Here is an 18,123-nt window from a genome sequence, read left to right on the forward strand (position 1 = left end):
TTACCTCGAAATGATACGGTTATGTTGAAGTCGGTAAAAAACCAAGAACTATTAGCCAGAATACTTGTATTCAAATAATTGTTTTTATTTTATTACTTATTGCTTCTATTTATCTCATTATTTTAACTCTTGAACTATTATGTCTGCATCACAAAATTAACTTAGAATATAATATATTATAGTCTATAATTATTCTACTAAACCTCCGAACAATAAATAAAAAAAATTAAACCATAGATTATTCAAGAAAAAATATTTTTAAATTATTACGAATACTTAATTATCTATGTATAAAATATCTCCTCAAGAAAATGTCTTAACTAATCTATGATCTTACTTTGCTTCCGCCTCCGTGAATGCAAGCATTGCGCGCTTAGTTTAAAAATATAATACGTTTTAATGTATAAATCTCAATCATCTTCGAGATCAATATTTATAAAGTTTTTATCAATTGGTTATGTAACGTTGAATTTTCTCTAGTGCTTGCATTTAATGGTGATGGGTAATCCTTTTAACGATGTGATTATTTTGTTGCGGTTATAACTGGTAACAGCGACATAATAACCTGTGTCGTCTATAAGAAAAACAGAGAAAATTTTGAATTTTTAAAACTACACTATAACAAAGATTAATATGTTGAGGTTAAAAATTCTAAATTCTGGAGATAAGTAAATAATATTCCGCATAAACCAAAAATAATAAGAATCGACGTTAACATTAATAACATGTTCTAGACCATTATAGAAACATCTATCGAATTAAAATCATTGCTTGACCAGATTAGATTGTCTGAGCTTGCAGTTAAACTTCCCTACTTCTAAGAAGTTTATCTGCAAGCTCAGTTGTTAAATTATATATATGAAGTATCGTATCTGGACATTAAATAAATGTAAAGTTCAAAAATAATAAAAAACAACTTAATATGAAACTGTAACGTTCATTGACCAGAATCGATTAAAGAATAATTAACCAAATACCATTTTAATATGTTTCATTTTAAAACATCTAACTATAAACAAATTTATTTAGCAACTTTAAACTATGTTTCAGAGAGTATAGGTACTCTAAATTAATAATTATTATAATTAATCAGTTGATATGGAGTATCAGAAACCTAAAATACGGCTCTTCAGTTTATTTGGATTGTCATCTATGCCATGTTTTATCAAAATTCATCTTGATCAGCGGTTTAAATACGACTCGTATATTTTTACATAGTTTTCAATATAATAAGTTTCCTAATTGATTAACAACTTAACTTTTAAGTAGGGAAAAAAAGTAATTCATTTTCCAAGTATCATTAGAATCTTTTGAAAATATGAAACGGTTTCTTGTGTATATTTTTGTATACATATGTTCAAATTTTTCCTCTAACCAGTCTGATTCATTCTTGTCATGCGCAAAGGGCTAAGCTATCTACAAACCGGTCGTGCAACCAAAATTAAAAAATTCGTTATTTTTTTATGGCTTCTCAAGCGAGGGGAGGAATTTAGAAAACGGCGTCTAGGGGTTGCTTGGGCTTGTACGGTCGCTTCGCGCTTGCGCGCGTAGTTCGCGCCACTGCTACGTCGCTTGGTAGCCAGATGTTCTGAAAAGCTTCCTGTCGTCGTTTGATACCTCTGCATTTTTAACTTGTTAAAATATTGTAAAATGTGGACTAGGGACCTTATTTTATATCTTTTACTAGTGATTTATTAGATGTGTAAATTGATTATGTGTTTTTGTAAAGTGTGACAATTAACTGAAAGTTATCGGGCGTCTCGATATCCACGAGTTCACTCGAGAGACGAAACCAACAAAGCGGCGGACATTTTATTTTGAGTACTCGATAATGTAGCGTTTGCGTCGAAAACATTAAATGTCGTTTTATGGTTCTGCATTCGAATATCGTTCGCTTACACCTTTTGTAAGTATAATTTAAATATATTAAGTTAATTATATGAAAAAAATCATGTTTACGCAGTACCTGATATGCGGTTATGATTACGAATTACCGCTAGGTCGTCGATATTTTTGGTAAAATGTCGTTGAAATAATGACGTAAGCTAATTTAGACATTTGCTTACATTTCTGAAAAATATGGAAATGTACTAGAACTTATTAATTTTAAGAAGATTCGTGTCAGAAGAAATTTGATAAGTTGTGATTTCCGCGCGCAAGGCGCCCCTAACCTCTTCCAATTTCATTGAACTGATTACGTTTACTTAAAAAGCAACTAAAACGTGTTGTATAATATTGATGTTATTGGGGTGACAGCGATGCCGAGGGGGGTGAAGCGAGGGCAGGCGGAGGGCGAAGCTGAGGTGGTGGTACGCGTCGGGGCGTCTCCGTCGCAGACCACGCTCCTGGACGACAGCCCGAGCCAGCCTATCAGCTATCACCTGCTAGATCATGGCTATGGAGCCACGCCACAGCATCAAATACGGCGGGAGGCGCCCTCCGCACCGCCGAAGACTTCAGAAGTAAGTCTAAACTTTAATCTTTATAATTTGGTGATTAGTTTGAGGTCATGATGGTGTTGGGTACAGTTTTGAGTTATGCCAGAGTTCTATACTTTTGCCCATTTCCTATACTCTAAAGTAAGTTGTATTCATGTCTTTTATGTTAATGAGATCATGCTCTATATATCAGCTGTTCACAGAATTGTTGTTTTCACAATGATTGGTCATTGAGAATTCTTCAGGAAGAGTTTCACTAAATGAATTTTAATTAAAAAAAAATTAACATTCAAAATTTCATGTAGGTATGAACAGTTTATGAGCAATTTCTACTAAAGTTGATTACAAACAACTTATCACACTAATTAAGTAAGTAGATTTATTAAGGTGTCCTTAGGTTGTAAATTAAACAAAATCAGCATTTTAAGTTATCTGTATGCTGAAACATTATGTTAATACTAATCTTAGAAGTTCATGAAATATTTAACAAAGGACATAATCGTACATCACTTGTATGCTTAGATGCAACTTGACTGTATAGACAATATGTTTAATTGCAGGATGAACGAACATACATTTAATTATTTATCATCTCATAAGTAATCACAGACAATCATTAACATATTTAAAAACAAGAAGGTGTTACTGTGATTTTGGTTATGGCAAAGTTTTTAAAAACAAAACTTAAGATATTTTATTAAAAAAAACAACTCAATATTTGAGAGGCTAGTTTTACATTTGCCAAACATCTTAATTAATCTCAAATCAATATCCTACACCAGGTATTGATTATTGACTGTACATACACTAGGTATGTAGGACAAAAAAAGTTTTTGTAAAATAATTTATTACCCATTTTTGGACATTTTCTTTATGGTCACAAGCATGAGGGTCAAAGACCTAAATATGAGGTCAATGGACCCAATAGTATATGTGGGGTGTATTATTTATTTGTTTCATCATATGTTAAATACTGAAATAAACAAAAGTTAATAAAATTAAGTACTAATAATTAAATATTAATTTATAATATAAAATGCAGTATTACTGCTAAACTGCCAAAATACAAAGCAACATGCAAATGGAATATTGTTTTTTGTATAAAATTGGATAGATTTATTTGGTATAAATAAGACTTTGGAGTCTTATTTAGGAGTTGCAAAGAGATACCATAATGGTTGGAGCTGTCATATTTTTAACAGCAGAAATGTTTCAACTATTTTGTGAGAATTTGGTTACACATTATTGAAGCTGACTTGTGTAACAATAAATAAATTTATAACTCAGATATTCTAGACTCTTGTTAAACTTCAAGACATAGTAGTGTTGATGTTTCTCTATTTAATCATTTAATTTTCTTAATATCTGAAATCATACATGTGCTTTCACTATGTTAAGCCAGTTTAATATTCGGGAAATTATGGAAGAATGTGGTTAGTCAGTCAGTCCATTAAATAACATGCTTGTGTTGAATTTTAGTGTCCAATCTCATTTTATAAAGGTTGTGTATTAATAAACGTACGCCATTTTGTTGAGATTTGATAGAAATTATCACTGACTGGATAAGAAGATATTTCGTGTCGTTTAATTTTTTATAATTATGGATGTTTTCCATTGTACTTTCTTGTCGATTTGCATCTGTAACGACGCATATCGTAAATTTAACAGATTTTGCATATAAGGATATACTTTTGTTAAAGTTTTGTAAGTTGGGTTGGTTTGGTAAATGGGATGTTTGGTAACAAATGGTAGAAACCATGGTCATTAAGTATATTGTAAATATACTATACCAAAACAATAGCAATTTTCGTAAATTCAATTCAGTTCAAGTTTTCTTAGTTTTATTCTCTATGTCTTGGACCTGTAATTATCTGTTTGCTTGATAGACTTTTGATTTCGTCAATATTGATCAGATTATTTGAATTTATTCGAGTAATATACTGTTAAATATGTTGAAACACGTTCACAATTTGTCCCGAGTGGCGATTACCCGCGTGCGACGCCATGTGGGCCAAACGCCATGGGGTCACGTGGGCAGGTACATATTTCCTGCGCTCCTTTATTGCGCAATTCAACTTTTCTGTCACAACCGTTATGGGTACTACAATTTCATATAACTTTCTCTATTCTCCATTACTCGAACTAAAGCCAGCTGTGGTCCTAGATGTTGTATTATTAAGTTATTTCTAACAGATCAGTCGAAAACTATGAATATTTGTCGACACGAACTGTCATTTTCATACAAATTAAGATTTAGACTTTCTACATACACTCCTGTTACTGCATCTTGACTAAGCCCCCAGAAGGGATTTGATTAGTAAATAGTGCAAACGAAAATTTTAAGGCAAGGGTGTCGAATGAGGTTTTATCTTACTTGTCGCGCTTTAAACATCTGCTCTGATTTAGATGATACACAAAGACGAGCGGAGTCGAGACCCCGCAAAAGCGGCAAATTAACAATAGTCTTGTCAGTTGACTATTAATAATAACACAAGTTTTTAAGATAAGAAATTGGCATTCTTTTGCCAGAGGTCCCTTCCGAGAGCTCGGCGCTTTTGTGTTGATTCTAATTTATGTTTTGTATTGTGTACGGGTACCCTCCCCACACACTTCCTTCAAGGGGGCTTTGGCCCCGCGTTGCTTTAAGTTGAATTAGTTGCATCGGTTCATTGAAAAATGCTTCATGCATTTATCCTGTGATCTACTATCCGCAAATTGTTTTACTTCCTAATTTTACTGTTGTGATATTTAATAAAAATGGACGTAAACTATGGAGTTACGATGATTGACTCTGTGATATAGATGTGTTCTGTGTCGTGATTAGGTGTTTGTGCGCTATACGTAATTGAAGAGAGGCGATTAATAATGACGTACCTGAGACCGAATATTCTTAGAGTGAGTCGTGATTTTTGTCACGTTTTGCAGTGGATGCAAGAGTGGAAGAAAAATCTCATTACACCTCAATAATTACGTAATTATCTAGTTATCTGACAATACAATAGCTACTTGTTTAATGTTTGTTGCGGTCCTGCCACAATTGCGCTTAAAGATATGGCTTCATTGACTACATTGTAGTAGCTGGCATATATTTCTCAACTAATTAACGATATAATTTAAATTTTCACATATCATGTCTTGAGGGGTGGGGTGAGTGAGATAGCTGTCATCGCCACTCGCTATGGTATCGACCTAATTTAAAGAATAATTAAGTATATTAAATATTTTATGACTGTCTTTTGATGCCATGGGATGGACATTCTCTGAAATTCCGTTTTATACATGTTCGTACAATTACATTTCGATACATACATTATATTTACAATTGTCTTTCTTGCAATTTGTACATTAAGGGCCTGTTTCACAATGTATAGATAAAGTACCAAATTGCTATGCAACACATAAATTATAAAAGTTCCAAATAAGATACTTCGCGTTTCATGATGAATAGCGCTATCTGACAGTCGTGAAACGCAAAAATACTGTTTATCCTACCAAAAAGTAATAAATAACTTATTTGAAACTTCTTCGGACATTGTGAAACAGACCCTGAAGATAACAATTAACGTGAGGTAATTATGCGTTATGGACAACATATGTATGTCTTCCAACATAGCAGTTTAATGTTTATAGCAGGAACGAATTAATCTCACGACAAACTGACTTCAAGCTGTTAGATACGCCTTTCGTCGAAGAAACAACAACTCTCTTATATACTATTACCTGAGTTCTTTTCCTGATTTTTACAGAGTAAGATTATTTGTTAGGAATATTTTTCAGGTCATATATCGTGTTAGTTCCTCTAATAATATTTCTTATTAAAACGATCGCTTGAAATGTTTACCTACAAATAAAATATGTATTTTGTTCAAACAACAATTCTGCAGGGTCAATTTATACTTTTGACAAGTTGTAGTTTCATATTTAGGTTAGGAACTAAAGAGATGGTCACAAGTCGTGTATTGAGTACAGTAGAACTAATTTTGTACCTACATCATTTAATCTTGATGAATCAGACTTCATTTAAGGAGTTCGTCGTTTTCGTGAGACATTTATAAAGTTTTACTTTCAAAGTTTTAATGTAACGAATTATGACAGACGGTGAAACGGAGACTCAACCTTAGCGAAAGCAGTTCAGGAAGTCAGGGGCATGTGGTGCCCATGAAGGCGGACTTCAAGACACCCAAACAGAAACGAGTGAAGGTCCTCACGCCGTATAGTCGCCCGTCCAGTTCTATGAAAAAATACACAGAACGCTCCAGGTACAAATTTATTGATACAGGTAATTTTGGGTTCGCGATTTTTTGCTTATCATCCCATCTCATTTTGTTGATTCTGAATGGGTTCGAATGCAATTTATGTTCGAATGTACTTTGATGTACCGGAAGTTTCAAGATTTAGTGTGCCCAATGACAGTATTTATTGATTCGTTTGTTGCAGTAATGTTTCATTGGTGAGGTAATATCAATGGTGTTAATAGGTTTTGGAAAAATGCATTCTTGCATATTCTGCATTGAAATGTGTTTATTCGTACAATCACTATTTCACGTATTTTATTGTGAAAGAACCTAAGGTTGTTTCGAATAAGTAGCGAGGCCGTTGATAATGCTATTAATATACATATCGCAATTTCGTTGTTTTGTCCCAATTAAAAATAAGTGAGATAATTCGACGCCCAAGTAAATACCAGTATTTTTGAGCAATACAAACATATGGTATTGATTTTGTTTCTCTCTGGTTCAGAATCTGGTATTTCTGGTTCCTGAACAAGAGCACTAAAACCCTTCGCCAGATTTTTCAATGAAATAGTCTTTATCCTATTGATCATACTATTTAATGACAAATCCTGACGTCTTTAGTGAAAAAGTCGTATCACGAAAAACTATATATCTTTGGTGGTTGAAGATTCATACCTGCATAAATTTCTGTTAGTAATAATCATTAACAAACAGAAATTTATGCAGGTTCTTAAATGTGCAAATATTTGTATTAAAATTTTATTTTATTAATAACGTTATTTAATTGGTCTGTGGTTTGTTCCAGGTTTGACACCTCATTAGGTTTATTAACAAAAAAGTTCGTAGCACTGCTCAAGTCATCGCCTAACGGAGTTTTAGATCTGAACGTTGCGGCGGAATACCTCTCAGTACAAAAACGTCGTATCTACGATATAACAAATGTGCTCGAGGGCATTGGGATTTTAGAAAAAAGGTCGAAAAACAATATACAATGGAAATGCGGTAAGTGCTTTCAACCCCTTGCACAGGGTATTCCGACCGTTAGACTACCTGGCTTAAATGTTCCCAGTATTGTTTTGTTCCCAGTCATTATACACACATTACCATAAAAACCGATTTATCTTTGCTAGAAACTAAATACCTGACACGGGTATAAGTTTGCCATGTTAGAAAATAATAATAAAGACACTTTTATTCCATACTATAAATATTACTTATCAAAATATGTTTAAATGTTTTTTATTTTTCTTAGTCCTAGATCCTAAGTTATTGTTATTTCCATTAATTCGTGTTCTGAAGTATGAATCCCGTTTGGGTAAAGAACTCCCGCTGAACTTTCTGTTTAACTCTGTTCTTGCTTCCATCATCCATTTCTCCACAGAAACCTTTATGATGTCGTAAGCCTATCGCGTTTTTGTTGTTCCTATTTTCCATTTTCCTGGAAGTCTCCTCGGAGTCTTTGGTGGCTTTGGCGATCCATTCTTTATATGCACCTTGCAATATGGCCTGCCCATTTAAATTTTTAGTTTTCGGCCTGATGTGGTCTCTCAGGGAGTTAGTTCAATTCTTAAAAGGTCGGCAACGCACTCGCGAGCCCTCTGGCATTGAGAGTGTCCATGGGCGGCGGTATCACTTAACATCAGGTGAGCCTCCTGCCCGTTTGCCCCCGGTTCTATAAAAAAAAAAAAATAGTCACCATCCACTTCACTCTTTCCGTAATAGACCCGTAGACCAGGCATGGGATTTGCTAGTCTCCAGAACAGGATTTTTTAAATCTAGGCTGTAGTTTCTTTTTAAAACTTTTAATGTTAGCTGCACTGATTATATTCGTTATTTTAGTATTCTATTCTATCTATATAAAAATATTTATTTTAACAATTCGATACCATCTATCTAGCTATATATGATATCATCTAGTATAAATGTAAATAAATAGGACGTGGGTTATATGCAATTAAAAAACATAACTTGGCCTGTTGTGGTCTGTGCTATATTATGAAAAGATGGCGTCCGACGATGGAATCGTTTGAATCTAGGTCCCAATTTCTGTTTGTATCCGACTATGCTATATACTACATAAGTCGAAGTCAATTTTTGGTCTTTCCGGCTTTCTTTGACTCATCTGCTACTGTATGACGCCATGTTTGCTTAGGACGGCCATGCTTCCACAAGTACCTGCTATGGGATATAATTGGAATCTCTTTCTTCTTTCTGTCTTCGTGTATGGCCAATTCAACTCAGCTTATTTATGTAATTAGCTAGTCTTTGTCCGGATATATTTAGTCGCAACCACCAGGCTAACCACGCGATTTTGTTGACGTTGAGGTCGGCTGATATTGAAAACAGACTCGCATGAAAGGGGCATTAGAAACACATGTGCAAAACTATGGTTCTAAGCAGTTATTTAAAAAATATTACCTAACACAAAACTTACATGGCAACAGGGGAATCTTTAATCAATTACGGAGAGGAAATGGCAGAATGTCCTGAACAAACTTAAACACAATACAGAATTGTTAATATTTTGGTGCTTATTAATGGATGCGAGGGAAATGTTAAAATTAAATTTTTAAATATTGTTGTGATGAGTATTGATGAGATGCCTGTTATGAGCAAACATGAAATTTTGAAAAATTGCTTGTATTTTAATTTTTACAACTTGATTTCCTATTAGGTATAGGCGCAGAAGGGTTAGGCGAAGAAAACCGCGTGCGTCGTTTGCGACGGCAAGTGGATGCTCTAGGTGTGAGAGAAGCTCGGGTGTGTCGGGCGTTGGCAGTGGCCGACCACGCACTCAACCGTCTATCGGAGGAGCATGGCCAAAGGGCGTATATAACGTACGCGGACCTCCGCTCTATACGCGAGTTTAAGAACCAAACCGTCATACCTATAAAGGCACCGGCGGATAGCAAGCTTAATGTAAGTTTATATAAGGTTATATAGTCTTAAATATGAATACTTAAATGATCATAATCCTTGGGATTGATTTGCTCCAGTTCAAACAATTTGTATTAAAAACTTGGCGATTGAAAAGAGTGGAGGAAAGTTTCTAACCTGTTCTTTTTGCCCGCTCTACGCCCTTGACTTGCGAACTGGTAGTAAATGTAAATTTACAATTAATTTAATTTTTTTGACGTTCATAAGTGTACTTGTTTATCATATAGGTATTTTTGAATAAAATAATTCACATAAAATGACAAAACATTGTAAACAGTGAAAACTTTGAAGTTCTTTTTTATTTCATCACTTTAGACGTAACTTTGATCATACAAGCGGTAGGTGCTTATGATGGGAAACTGAGTTGCTTTCTAAATTAATAACGACTTAGCGTTATTTAGGAAGTTGGACTTTAATACAAGTGACTTAATTAATTCATATGATTATAAAACAATTTTGAGTTAATCACACTGAGTTAATCATGGCTGTCTCTGAAACTGGGGGTAGATTTAATGATATGATCTGGTAAACAGAAAATGCCTTTCATCTTTCTTGCCCTTTTCAAAGATCTATACTTCTATCTTAAAGAGAAAAGATTAGTATATAAATGACTCAAAAAGTACTGGACCAATTTTAAAATTCTTACACCATTTGAATGCTACATTATCACTGATTTATATCGGCTATTGCAAGAATTATATAAGGATTTCTAAAACTACAATAATGTTCGCCAAGGTGTAAATAAAATGCCTATAAAATATCTTTCGTCGCATGCGCTACGAAAACTATTGATGATGAAACAAAAAATGTTCTACAATATTAAAGAACATATGTATCTATAAAAATGTTTAAAAATTAAATGTCCACCAGTGCGAAGCCGGGACGGGCCTCTAGTTAACCAATTAAGTTGGCTAAATTTAAAAAGTATTACAAAATTAACGCGTCATATCAACATTAACATAATTTCAGGTCCCTCATCCGGATGAGGAGAACGGCTACTCCATCCACCTGAAGTCCTATTCTGGGGAAATAGAGGTGTACCTTTGTTCCAAGGAGCGGTCTTCATCGTCATCCCCGGGTGAGTTTAGTAACAGCAGCAGCTTGGCCAGGAAAATCAATAGTCATTGAACCTGGATGTTAGATGTCCCATAACCTGCTATGGGGTATGGGGCAGACGTGTTATATTAGTTATTTTAACTAACCATGTTACTTTATTATTAAATACATATGAAAACGGAATAAGGCTAATAATATTTGATACGGAGGCGGGTTTGTATCAGCTCAGCTTTTGTTGGTTAAAAGTTAGTAGAAGTCTCTAGAATCGGGTGATAGTACATTGATTCTGTTTGCACACAGATTATTAATAAATTATTTTCGTCAACAGTAATACTACCAGCGGATCCGTTACTGGAGGATAACAAGGCGTTACTCGCGCCCCTCGTCGCCCAAATGCAGGCGATGCCTTCAAGCTCTATTAGCGCTAGTTTTACGTAAGTATATTCATAAATACATATTTAATTTTCCTTAAAACTGTCGTATTTAATTGTAGTAAATATTTGATTTAAAATAAATGTATGTTTTTGTAACAAAGCAGATAACCATTTTATTGTTAACGTTAGTTTTAATAAAAAATCTATCAATACAGTCTTACAAAATAAAAATACCTATAAATTATATTATGCAGTAGTATTTATAAGACTTTTGAGGAATCCATAATATAACTGTTTCAATACTAAAGTGAATAAGTTTCTTTACATTAACTGACAACTAGTCTACTAAGATTTCTTAGTTAAATTATTTAGACATACATTGTAACTTTTCCTTAAGTACTTTTGGTGATATTTACCATTGATAAACGCTTACTCTAATTCGCTATAAAATCGTTATGTTTTTAGAACTCCAATTAAGCGTGAGCCGGACAGCGACGATGATCAGGCGAGCATGTCCCGCAGCCTTCCCGTACAATCGCCCTGCGTTACGGATCCCACTCAGCCCTTGCATTCGAGGGCGTTTACGACGACTGTCGATGTGCCTGCCGATCGTGAGTATAATAAACTAGATATAACATATTTTGATCGCATTTATTCAATTAAAAATATAATGTATTATATACTTTAAACAAGTTTTTTGTTACTTTAGAATCGTTATTTTATTGTAGGAATAATAAGATTTTTACGCTGCATAATTATGAACTAGATAATAATTATAAATTTTAAGTATGTTTTTATTTCAATCTTTGACTGATAAAAACATAATTTATATCGTCAGTTAGTCTAACATTCCTTTTTACTTAATTAATGTAGTATTAATAACTTTTGAATTGCATATTTTCTTATACCTAAAACTTGCAATTTATAAAAGAGACGACAGAGATATGTGTAGCTAACGAAACGGCATTGTTTAATGTATGTGTTTAACGAAAATGCATGGGATGCATGATTTTTAGTTAACAATGAAATAATAAAATGGTTGTTAAAAGCAACATTCCAGAGAAACATATTATACATTATAACATATACATTTATTTACCGGCAAATAAATAGACGAAAATCCACTGATTGTAAGTGAATAATTGCAGATTCCGGAGCCCGAGGCAGACTGCGAAACGCCTTGATCTCAGACAGCGACTTCGCCCCTATGTTAGGTGGAGGACGGCAATTGCTTCACAATGAAGAAACGGGTGAGCTTATCTATTTTAATTATGTAAAATATCAAGCCTTTGATGTTTGTCATGAATTCCATAATTCGGGTATACCGGTGAAGGAATACACTATAACTAGCACCTAACAAAACCAAATATGTATAATATAATTCAATACTAGTTTATTACCTCTTTATTAGAATTTGTTTGTGTATTTTTTATATTTCCTTGGAATTTCCAATTTGTTTCATATTCGGTTTAATCAGGAAACTAAACTAATTATTCTAGTAATTAAAAACGAAATCTTGTTTTGTATGCAATTTGCTATGTAAAATGTGCTATGGTGTTTTTTATTACCCTGTAAATTAGCAAACTACAAAAATTATAATATCTCAGCTTTGAGGGTATTTTGGGCAGCTTCGGTACCGTATGGTTTAACCAGAGTTGTCATTTGCTACGGATTCTAACGTCGTATAGGTCACACATTAAACTTGGCATAGTAAAGGGCTTAAGCTAAGCTTAAAGGATGGAGGGCAGAAGAATGGTCGTTTCGTAGCTAGCACTCGGCCTGTGACTTGTGTTGCATTCACATCACAGTCAGAGTTCTAGCTACGCGGCGTCCGAAACGACGAATTTTTCACATTCTCATCGTGTAAGTCCATTTTCTGCTTAATTGCGGGCGGACATCATCAAAATTGAACTAAAATTTCGATATCGATATGATGATATCGCCTATTAAACACTGTGTGTTCTAATTATATATCTATTAAGATAGATCTAGCAGTTTTAAAAGCAACTTTAAAAATAAATGCGTCTATTTTTGATTATGTCCGCACTAAAAATAACATTGGTCTCACATGCTTCCATTCATTATGTCATCAGTCATTGGGCTTCAAAAGCTTAGTAATGCATAACAAAAAAGAGTTTTCTCAATGTAATTTAAATTGTTTTGTTTCTATTTGATTAAGGATAATAAAAAAGCAGTATTATTACATTTATTAATCACTTAATAACTTTTTTGTTGTGTGTTATCTGTGACTTTTTGTTTATATTAATGGATAACCTATTTTTATGTTTACATGTGTAATATAAAAGGAAATGTTTTTGCTATTAATCGACAGAAATTATGGCTTTATTTCAATGTTGTTATAACAATGCAATTTAATAAACATAAAATATTTAAATTTACAAAAATTAATTAAAATTGTCTTAACAAGTATTCAGCTTGACTCTGGACATAACTATTGCTCAGTTTTCAAAACAAGTCTCCTACAGTTGTACATTACGTTGTACATACTACGTCTTTGTAAAAAAAAATAGATGATGTGTTTCCAATAAAACATTACAAATTATGTTCTTTGCAATACTAATAATTAAATAAATAAATACTAATAGATAATAAAATAACAATTTAATGGTCTAATATTGCTTGCTACAATATACTGTGGTGTTAGCGTAAGTTCATAGCCGTGTGGGTTGGAGCCGGGGTTTGTTGTGAGCTGTATCCCGTGCGGCTGCAGTTTTGCTTGTAGCACCATGGGATTCAGCTCAAACACTCCCCACTAACATCATCTACTAATACCGCATTCCATCGATAACCAGCGCATCTAACCGTACCAGTATGTGTTTTTGTGTGTACCTGTGATAATGCATTCTATCACAGTTGTGATCGCAGTGTGAATTCTAAACGTGTATAAAATAGCGGAAAATACGGACAGTGTATTCATTGTATTCGGTGTTTTTTTTTGTTGTATTTTAGGTTTTATCTCTGTCTTGGAAGATCTTAACTAAGAGGCTACAATTCTTATCTTTATTTTACATCTAAATATTTTTAATATGCCATCAAACATTTGGTTAATAAAGAATAGTAATAATCAGGTATTTTCATATTAGACATTTTACGGTTTTTATGAATTGTGATTCTACCATTTACCATGCAATTGTTATCAACAAGATAACAGGGCAATGAATTACGATACCATTTTTGACGTTGACGTCGTAACATTTCAGAGCCGATGGAGTTGGAGCCATTCCTGGCCTTGGAGCCTCCGATGTCGGCGACAGACTACGGCTTCTGTCTCGATAACGACGAAGGTCTTTCGGAGCTGTTCGACTTTGAATTCTAGGCCCTTTCGAAGACACAATCCTCAATCTATCTTCGAGACCTGTCACTTTGCAGAAATCACTTTCAGCTCTCGAAGCTGGATTATGATTTGAGTCACGGAATGAGCGGTGTTTGTGTCACGTGTAAATATTGAACTATTTTTACCCGGATCGACGAAAAAGTTTGTACTTTTTTACTATAGTAATTTACGGGATAGTTGTGAACTCTTGGAGTATCTCAATCGGAATCAACGAGTGTTTGCGGTTCGAATGGGAATGTAAACGCGCGGTCGTTTGACGCACATTGAGCAATAATTTCGAGGCTATTACGGACGAGGGGTCAAAGCCAAATTGTCAAAAGATGAAATCAATTTATTCCAAGCATTGATAACACGATTAATGCCGATTCTAGATTCAACTTTCATTTTTTTTTAAATATGTAAATAAAATTGTTTTTTTGTAATGTTTAAGTTTGCTCTGTTAACACGCAGCTATGTATTCCAACAATACGTATATTGGTGGAATACATTGCTGCGCTAATATTTATCACGTCCGGCCTTTTCATTTCTTAAAGTTCTCTATAGCGATATCGCTTCGGCATTCAATATATAGTTACCCGATTTTGATATTTTTTGTAGATCAAAATTTTCAAAATCTACATATTGAAGTCGCTATTGGGAGTTATAGAGTACCGCCGCAGGTCAATTGTCCGTGTTAGTTAATGCCACAAGCGTGTATGTTCCCTTCCGCGGCCGCACTGTACATAGTCTCGCTCAAATCGGCCGCGGCTTGTACATATAAAGTAATGAACGGTGATATCTTAGCGGCCTTCGAATTTTACTTGTAAAGCTAGAATAGGAACCCGTCAATGCTACGTTTGTTTGCACGATGTGGGACGCACCTGTTGCACGTATACGCACCAGACATGTTTATATCATTTCATTATAGAATCTATCTTCGACTGACTTACAGAATACACGGGTAAGATGTGAGTTGGGAATTACGTATGTCAAAATCTAAGGGTCATAGCCAAGTTAGACTCCGGTATGTAATGTGTGGGAGTCATACTTTGGACTAAGTTTTGATTCTGAATCTCGCCCTTAGTCGTAATATGTGTAAGTATTTATTGTTTTTTTTTTGATATTCAAAAGTAGGCTAGAAGATAAAGTACCTCTTTGTGTAAAGGGTCTATTTTGGTATGACATGTAAATATTACTTGTGGGGTCGTTAAGTTTGAATATATATTGAGGCCAATAAAAATAAAAAAGTATTCGTAATCTCGCAGCAGGTGCGTCTCACTTCAAAATATAAGCCACACGCGACTTGTTTGCCAAATATTTAGTTAACATTTCGGTTACGTTAAGCTTCACGTTTAGTTGTCACTGTAAATACGGGCGGGGCGGGGTCGTCGCATAGTTTATTATTTGAAGTATCATTTGTATAGTACAAAATGTAAAAAACTGAAACCGTCTCGTAATGTAAGTACATTCGACATTTGCGGATATAAGGTTTCTTTTGTCTATTGGTTTGTGAGGGATGCAACAAAAAGCAAAAGCGAAATAGGCTTTAAATTAATGTATGTAGTAATAGTTGAATATAGTAGTTATATTTCCTTCATTAGCAAAATCAGTGCATCGATAAAGCGTCAAGGCACTGAAGCAAGTATAATCACTAAAGCAGATAGACAAACATACAATGATGTTTTTGATGATATTTTGGCTTGAAATGTTCCGGACTTATATTCGCAACGTCGTTGGCGTGCGACGCCCTCACTCCGATTAGTGTACAGCACAAAATTGTAAAAAAAACTATAAATAAGTGCATATCAAAATAAACTATTTTAGCGGTAAATGCACGTGCGTATGTTGAATGGGTGAAGGCGCTCATGGGACCTGTGCCGCTACTCTTGGAACTTCCAATAGCGGCCCCAAGTTTGCTTGAAATGATGTCACTGCAATGAGGATAGCATACGTTATTTCTGTTGGGATTTACAGAGTAGCGGCGCTGCTGGTGTTTGAACATAACTTTTAGGTGTCTCTAAGCTCGCTATGTTGAGCCAAAAACTCCAAATTGTGGTATTACACAAATTCTGATGTACAAATACTATTAAAAAATTTCGTAGACATAAAAAAATCAGACCGGTCTTTATTTGTCATTAAAACTTTTTTTTAAGTTAGGGTTAGTAACACCCGAATAATAATTTGCGTTAAAAATAAGAATTTTGAGAGAACATCAGAGTTGCTTTCATTAAAAAAAACTGAGAAGTGTTGGCTTTGCATAGCAATCTTTGATGATGAAAAAGGTTGTTTTATATTCCCTTCAGAGGACTAAATGTTACTAGGCCTTAAGTTGACGTCGAAAGCGATATTGGAGATCGTATTACGCGATTATATATTTGTAAGGACAAGAAAATTCGCTTCGGAGTCAACGATAAGTCTGCAAGAGATGTTAGATTTTGTTGCGATGTTACGTTTTGGTTCGGAGTCCCGCCAGACACTTTGTTAAATCATTTGTCTTCATATCTAATTAAATAAGTAATGAATTTCCACTATTGTATATTTCTCTTTAATTAGTTTAAAATTCATTAATTTTATTTATGAGACCTTCGAATTGTAATAGCAAAGATTTCGTTTAGATTTTATTGTTGTTTTAAAATTTTAAGTGATCGAGTAATGGAGGTCACGTATGCGATTTATTATACTTTTAATTTTGTTGAGGAGTTGGGAGATATTATTTTATTGTAGGATTTTTGCAAATCGTTTGTGACACACATTCAGGGGCCAACGATACGAAAAAGGAAGTACAAATTTATTTTTTTTTTGTATTCTAATACTATCTTCTAATTGGTATCACATTGTATTATTTATTACTTTCGGTGTTTTCTGTTGGATTATTTTAGATCAGTCGGAGCAGAAACATTAATGATATTGATCAAATACGATCCGAAATGTAATGAGGATCAATTGAAAAAAAAAATTTAATATAAATAACTTTCGAGTCAATCAAATTTAAAAGCCGCTGAAAATTGATTCAGGAATCTCTTTCGTTTCTAGCTGTTAAATTTGAATGACTTGTCTTCGAGAAGCTTCGTCTCGATTTAGGCAAACTAATATATAACGCACATAATCAGTTAACAATTGGAATATACTGATATAATTTTCTATAGAAAAAAGCACTTTGAAGAGTTCTACGTATAATTCAAGTGCTTGAAATAGTGATTAGCTCGACCGCGCGGGCGACCCTAAGAACCTTTGAATTGAAACTTTTTGTTGTGGTGATTGATTGATTTTGAAGTGGTTAATATTGAGATTAGTATATTTCGAACGATATGTTTGGAGGCAAATTTTGAATTGTCTGTCGATGCACTTATGTGCGAATCTGTGCCTGGTTGTAAAACCGATTGTCGAGGACCTCATACGTTACGCTTATCTAGGATGTATAACAGTTCATTGAACTATCCGTCTGCAATTAACTGGCAGAGAATAAACTAAACAACGATTTCTTGTGACAAATGCCGTCGTGTTGACGATCCACAGGGTCCTAATGTACATCCGATTTGATATTAACTGTTTGTTCAGTTTTTAAACAATTATTTCTAAAACATAGGCGTGCGCGCATTGTCGAATTAAGAATGAACAGTTATTATACAGATCGTTAGTTTGTAACAGTTCGATTTTGTTTACGTCTGACGCGGGATTATCAATTTGTATAGTTTTGTTCACTGTGACAATGTGTACTTATTTCTACTTCCAAAAAGCCTATCAAATGG

General features: G+C 34.1%; 1 protein-coding gene across 1 annotated transcript; it reads left to right on the forward strand.

The window, feature by feature from the left end:
• Positions 1 to 1,526: 1,526 nt before the first annotated feature.
• Positions 1,527 to 17,203, forward strand: LOC110995274 (transcription factor E2F5). Its single transcript, XM_022262352.2, has 10 exons — positions 1,527 to 1,906; positions 2,257 to 2,462; positions 6,534 to 6,697; positions 7,479 to 7,675; positions 9,348 to 9,592; positions 10,580 to 10,688; positions 10,995 to 11,100; positions 11,506 to 11,651; positions 12,189 to 12,290; positions 14,262 to 17,203. The coding sequence occupies exons 2-10, from the start codon at positions 2,259 to 2,261 to the stop codon at positions 14,375 to 14,377; spliced, it is 1,389 nt and encodes a 462-aa protein (XP_022118044.2). The 5' UTR covers positions 1,527 to 1,906; positions 2,257 to 2,258; the 3' UTR covers positions 14,378 to 17,203.
• The last annotated feature ends 920 nt before the right edge of the window (positions 17,204 to 18,123 follow it).

Source organism: Pieris rapae, chromosome 19, assembly GCF_905147795.1.
Source record: "Pieris rapae chromosome 19, ilPieRapa1.1, whole genome shotgun sequence".
Lineage (NCBI taxonomy): Eukaryota > Metazoa > Arthropoda > Insecta > Lepidoptera > Pieridae > Pieris > Pieris rapae.

Bases quoted from the DNA above. Each gene is read 5' to 3' on its own strand.
- LOC110995274 (XM_022262352.2), top strand. From the start codon at position 2,259: ATGCCGAGGGGGGTGAAGCGAGGGCAGGCGGAGGGCGAAGCTGAGGTG. The intron at 2,463-6,533 runs GTAAGTCTAAAC...GAATTATGACAG, and splicing joins CACCGCCGAAGACTTCAGAA to ACGGTGAAACGGAGACTCAA. The intron at 12,291-14,261 runs GTGAGCTTATCT...GTAACATTTCAG, and splicing joins GCTTCACAATGAAGAAACGG to AGCCGATGGAGTTGGAGCCA.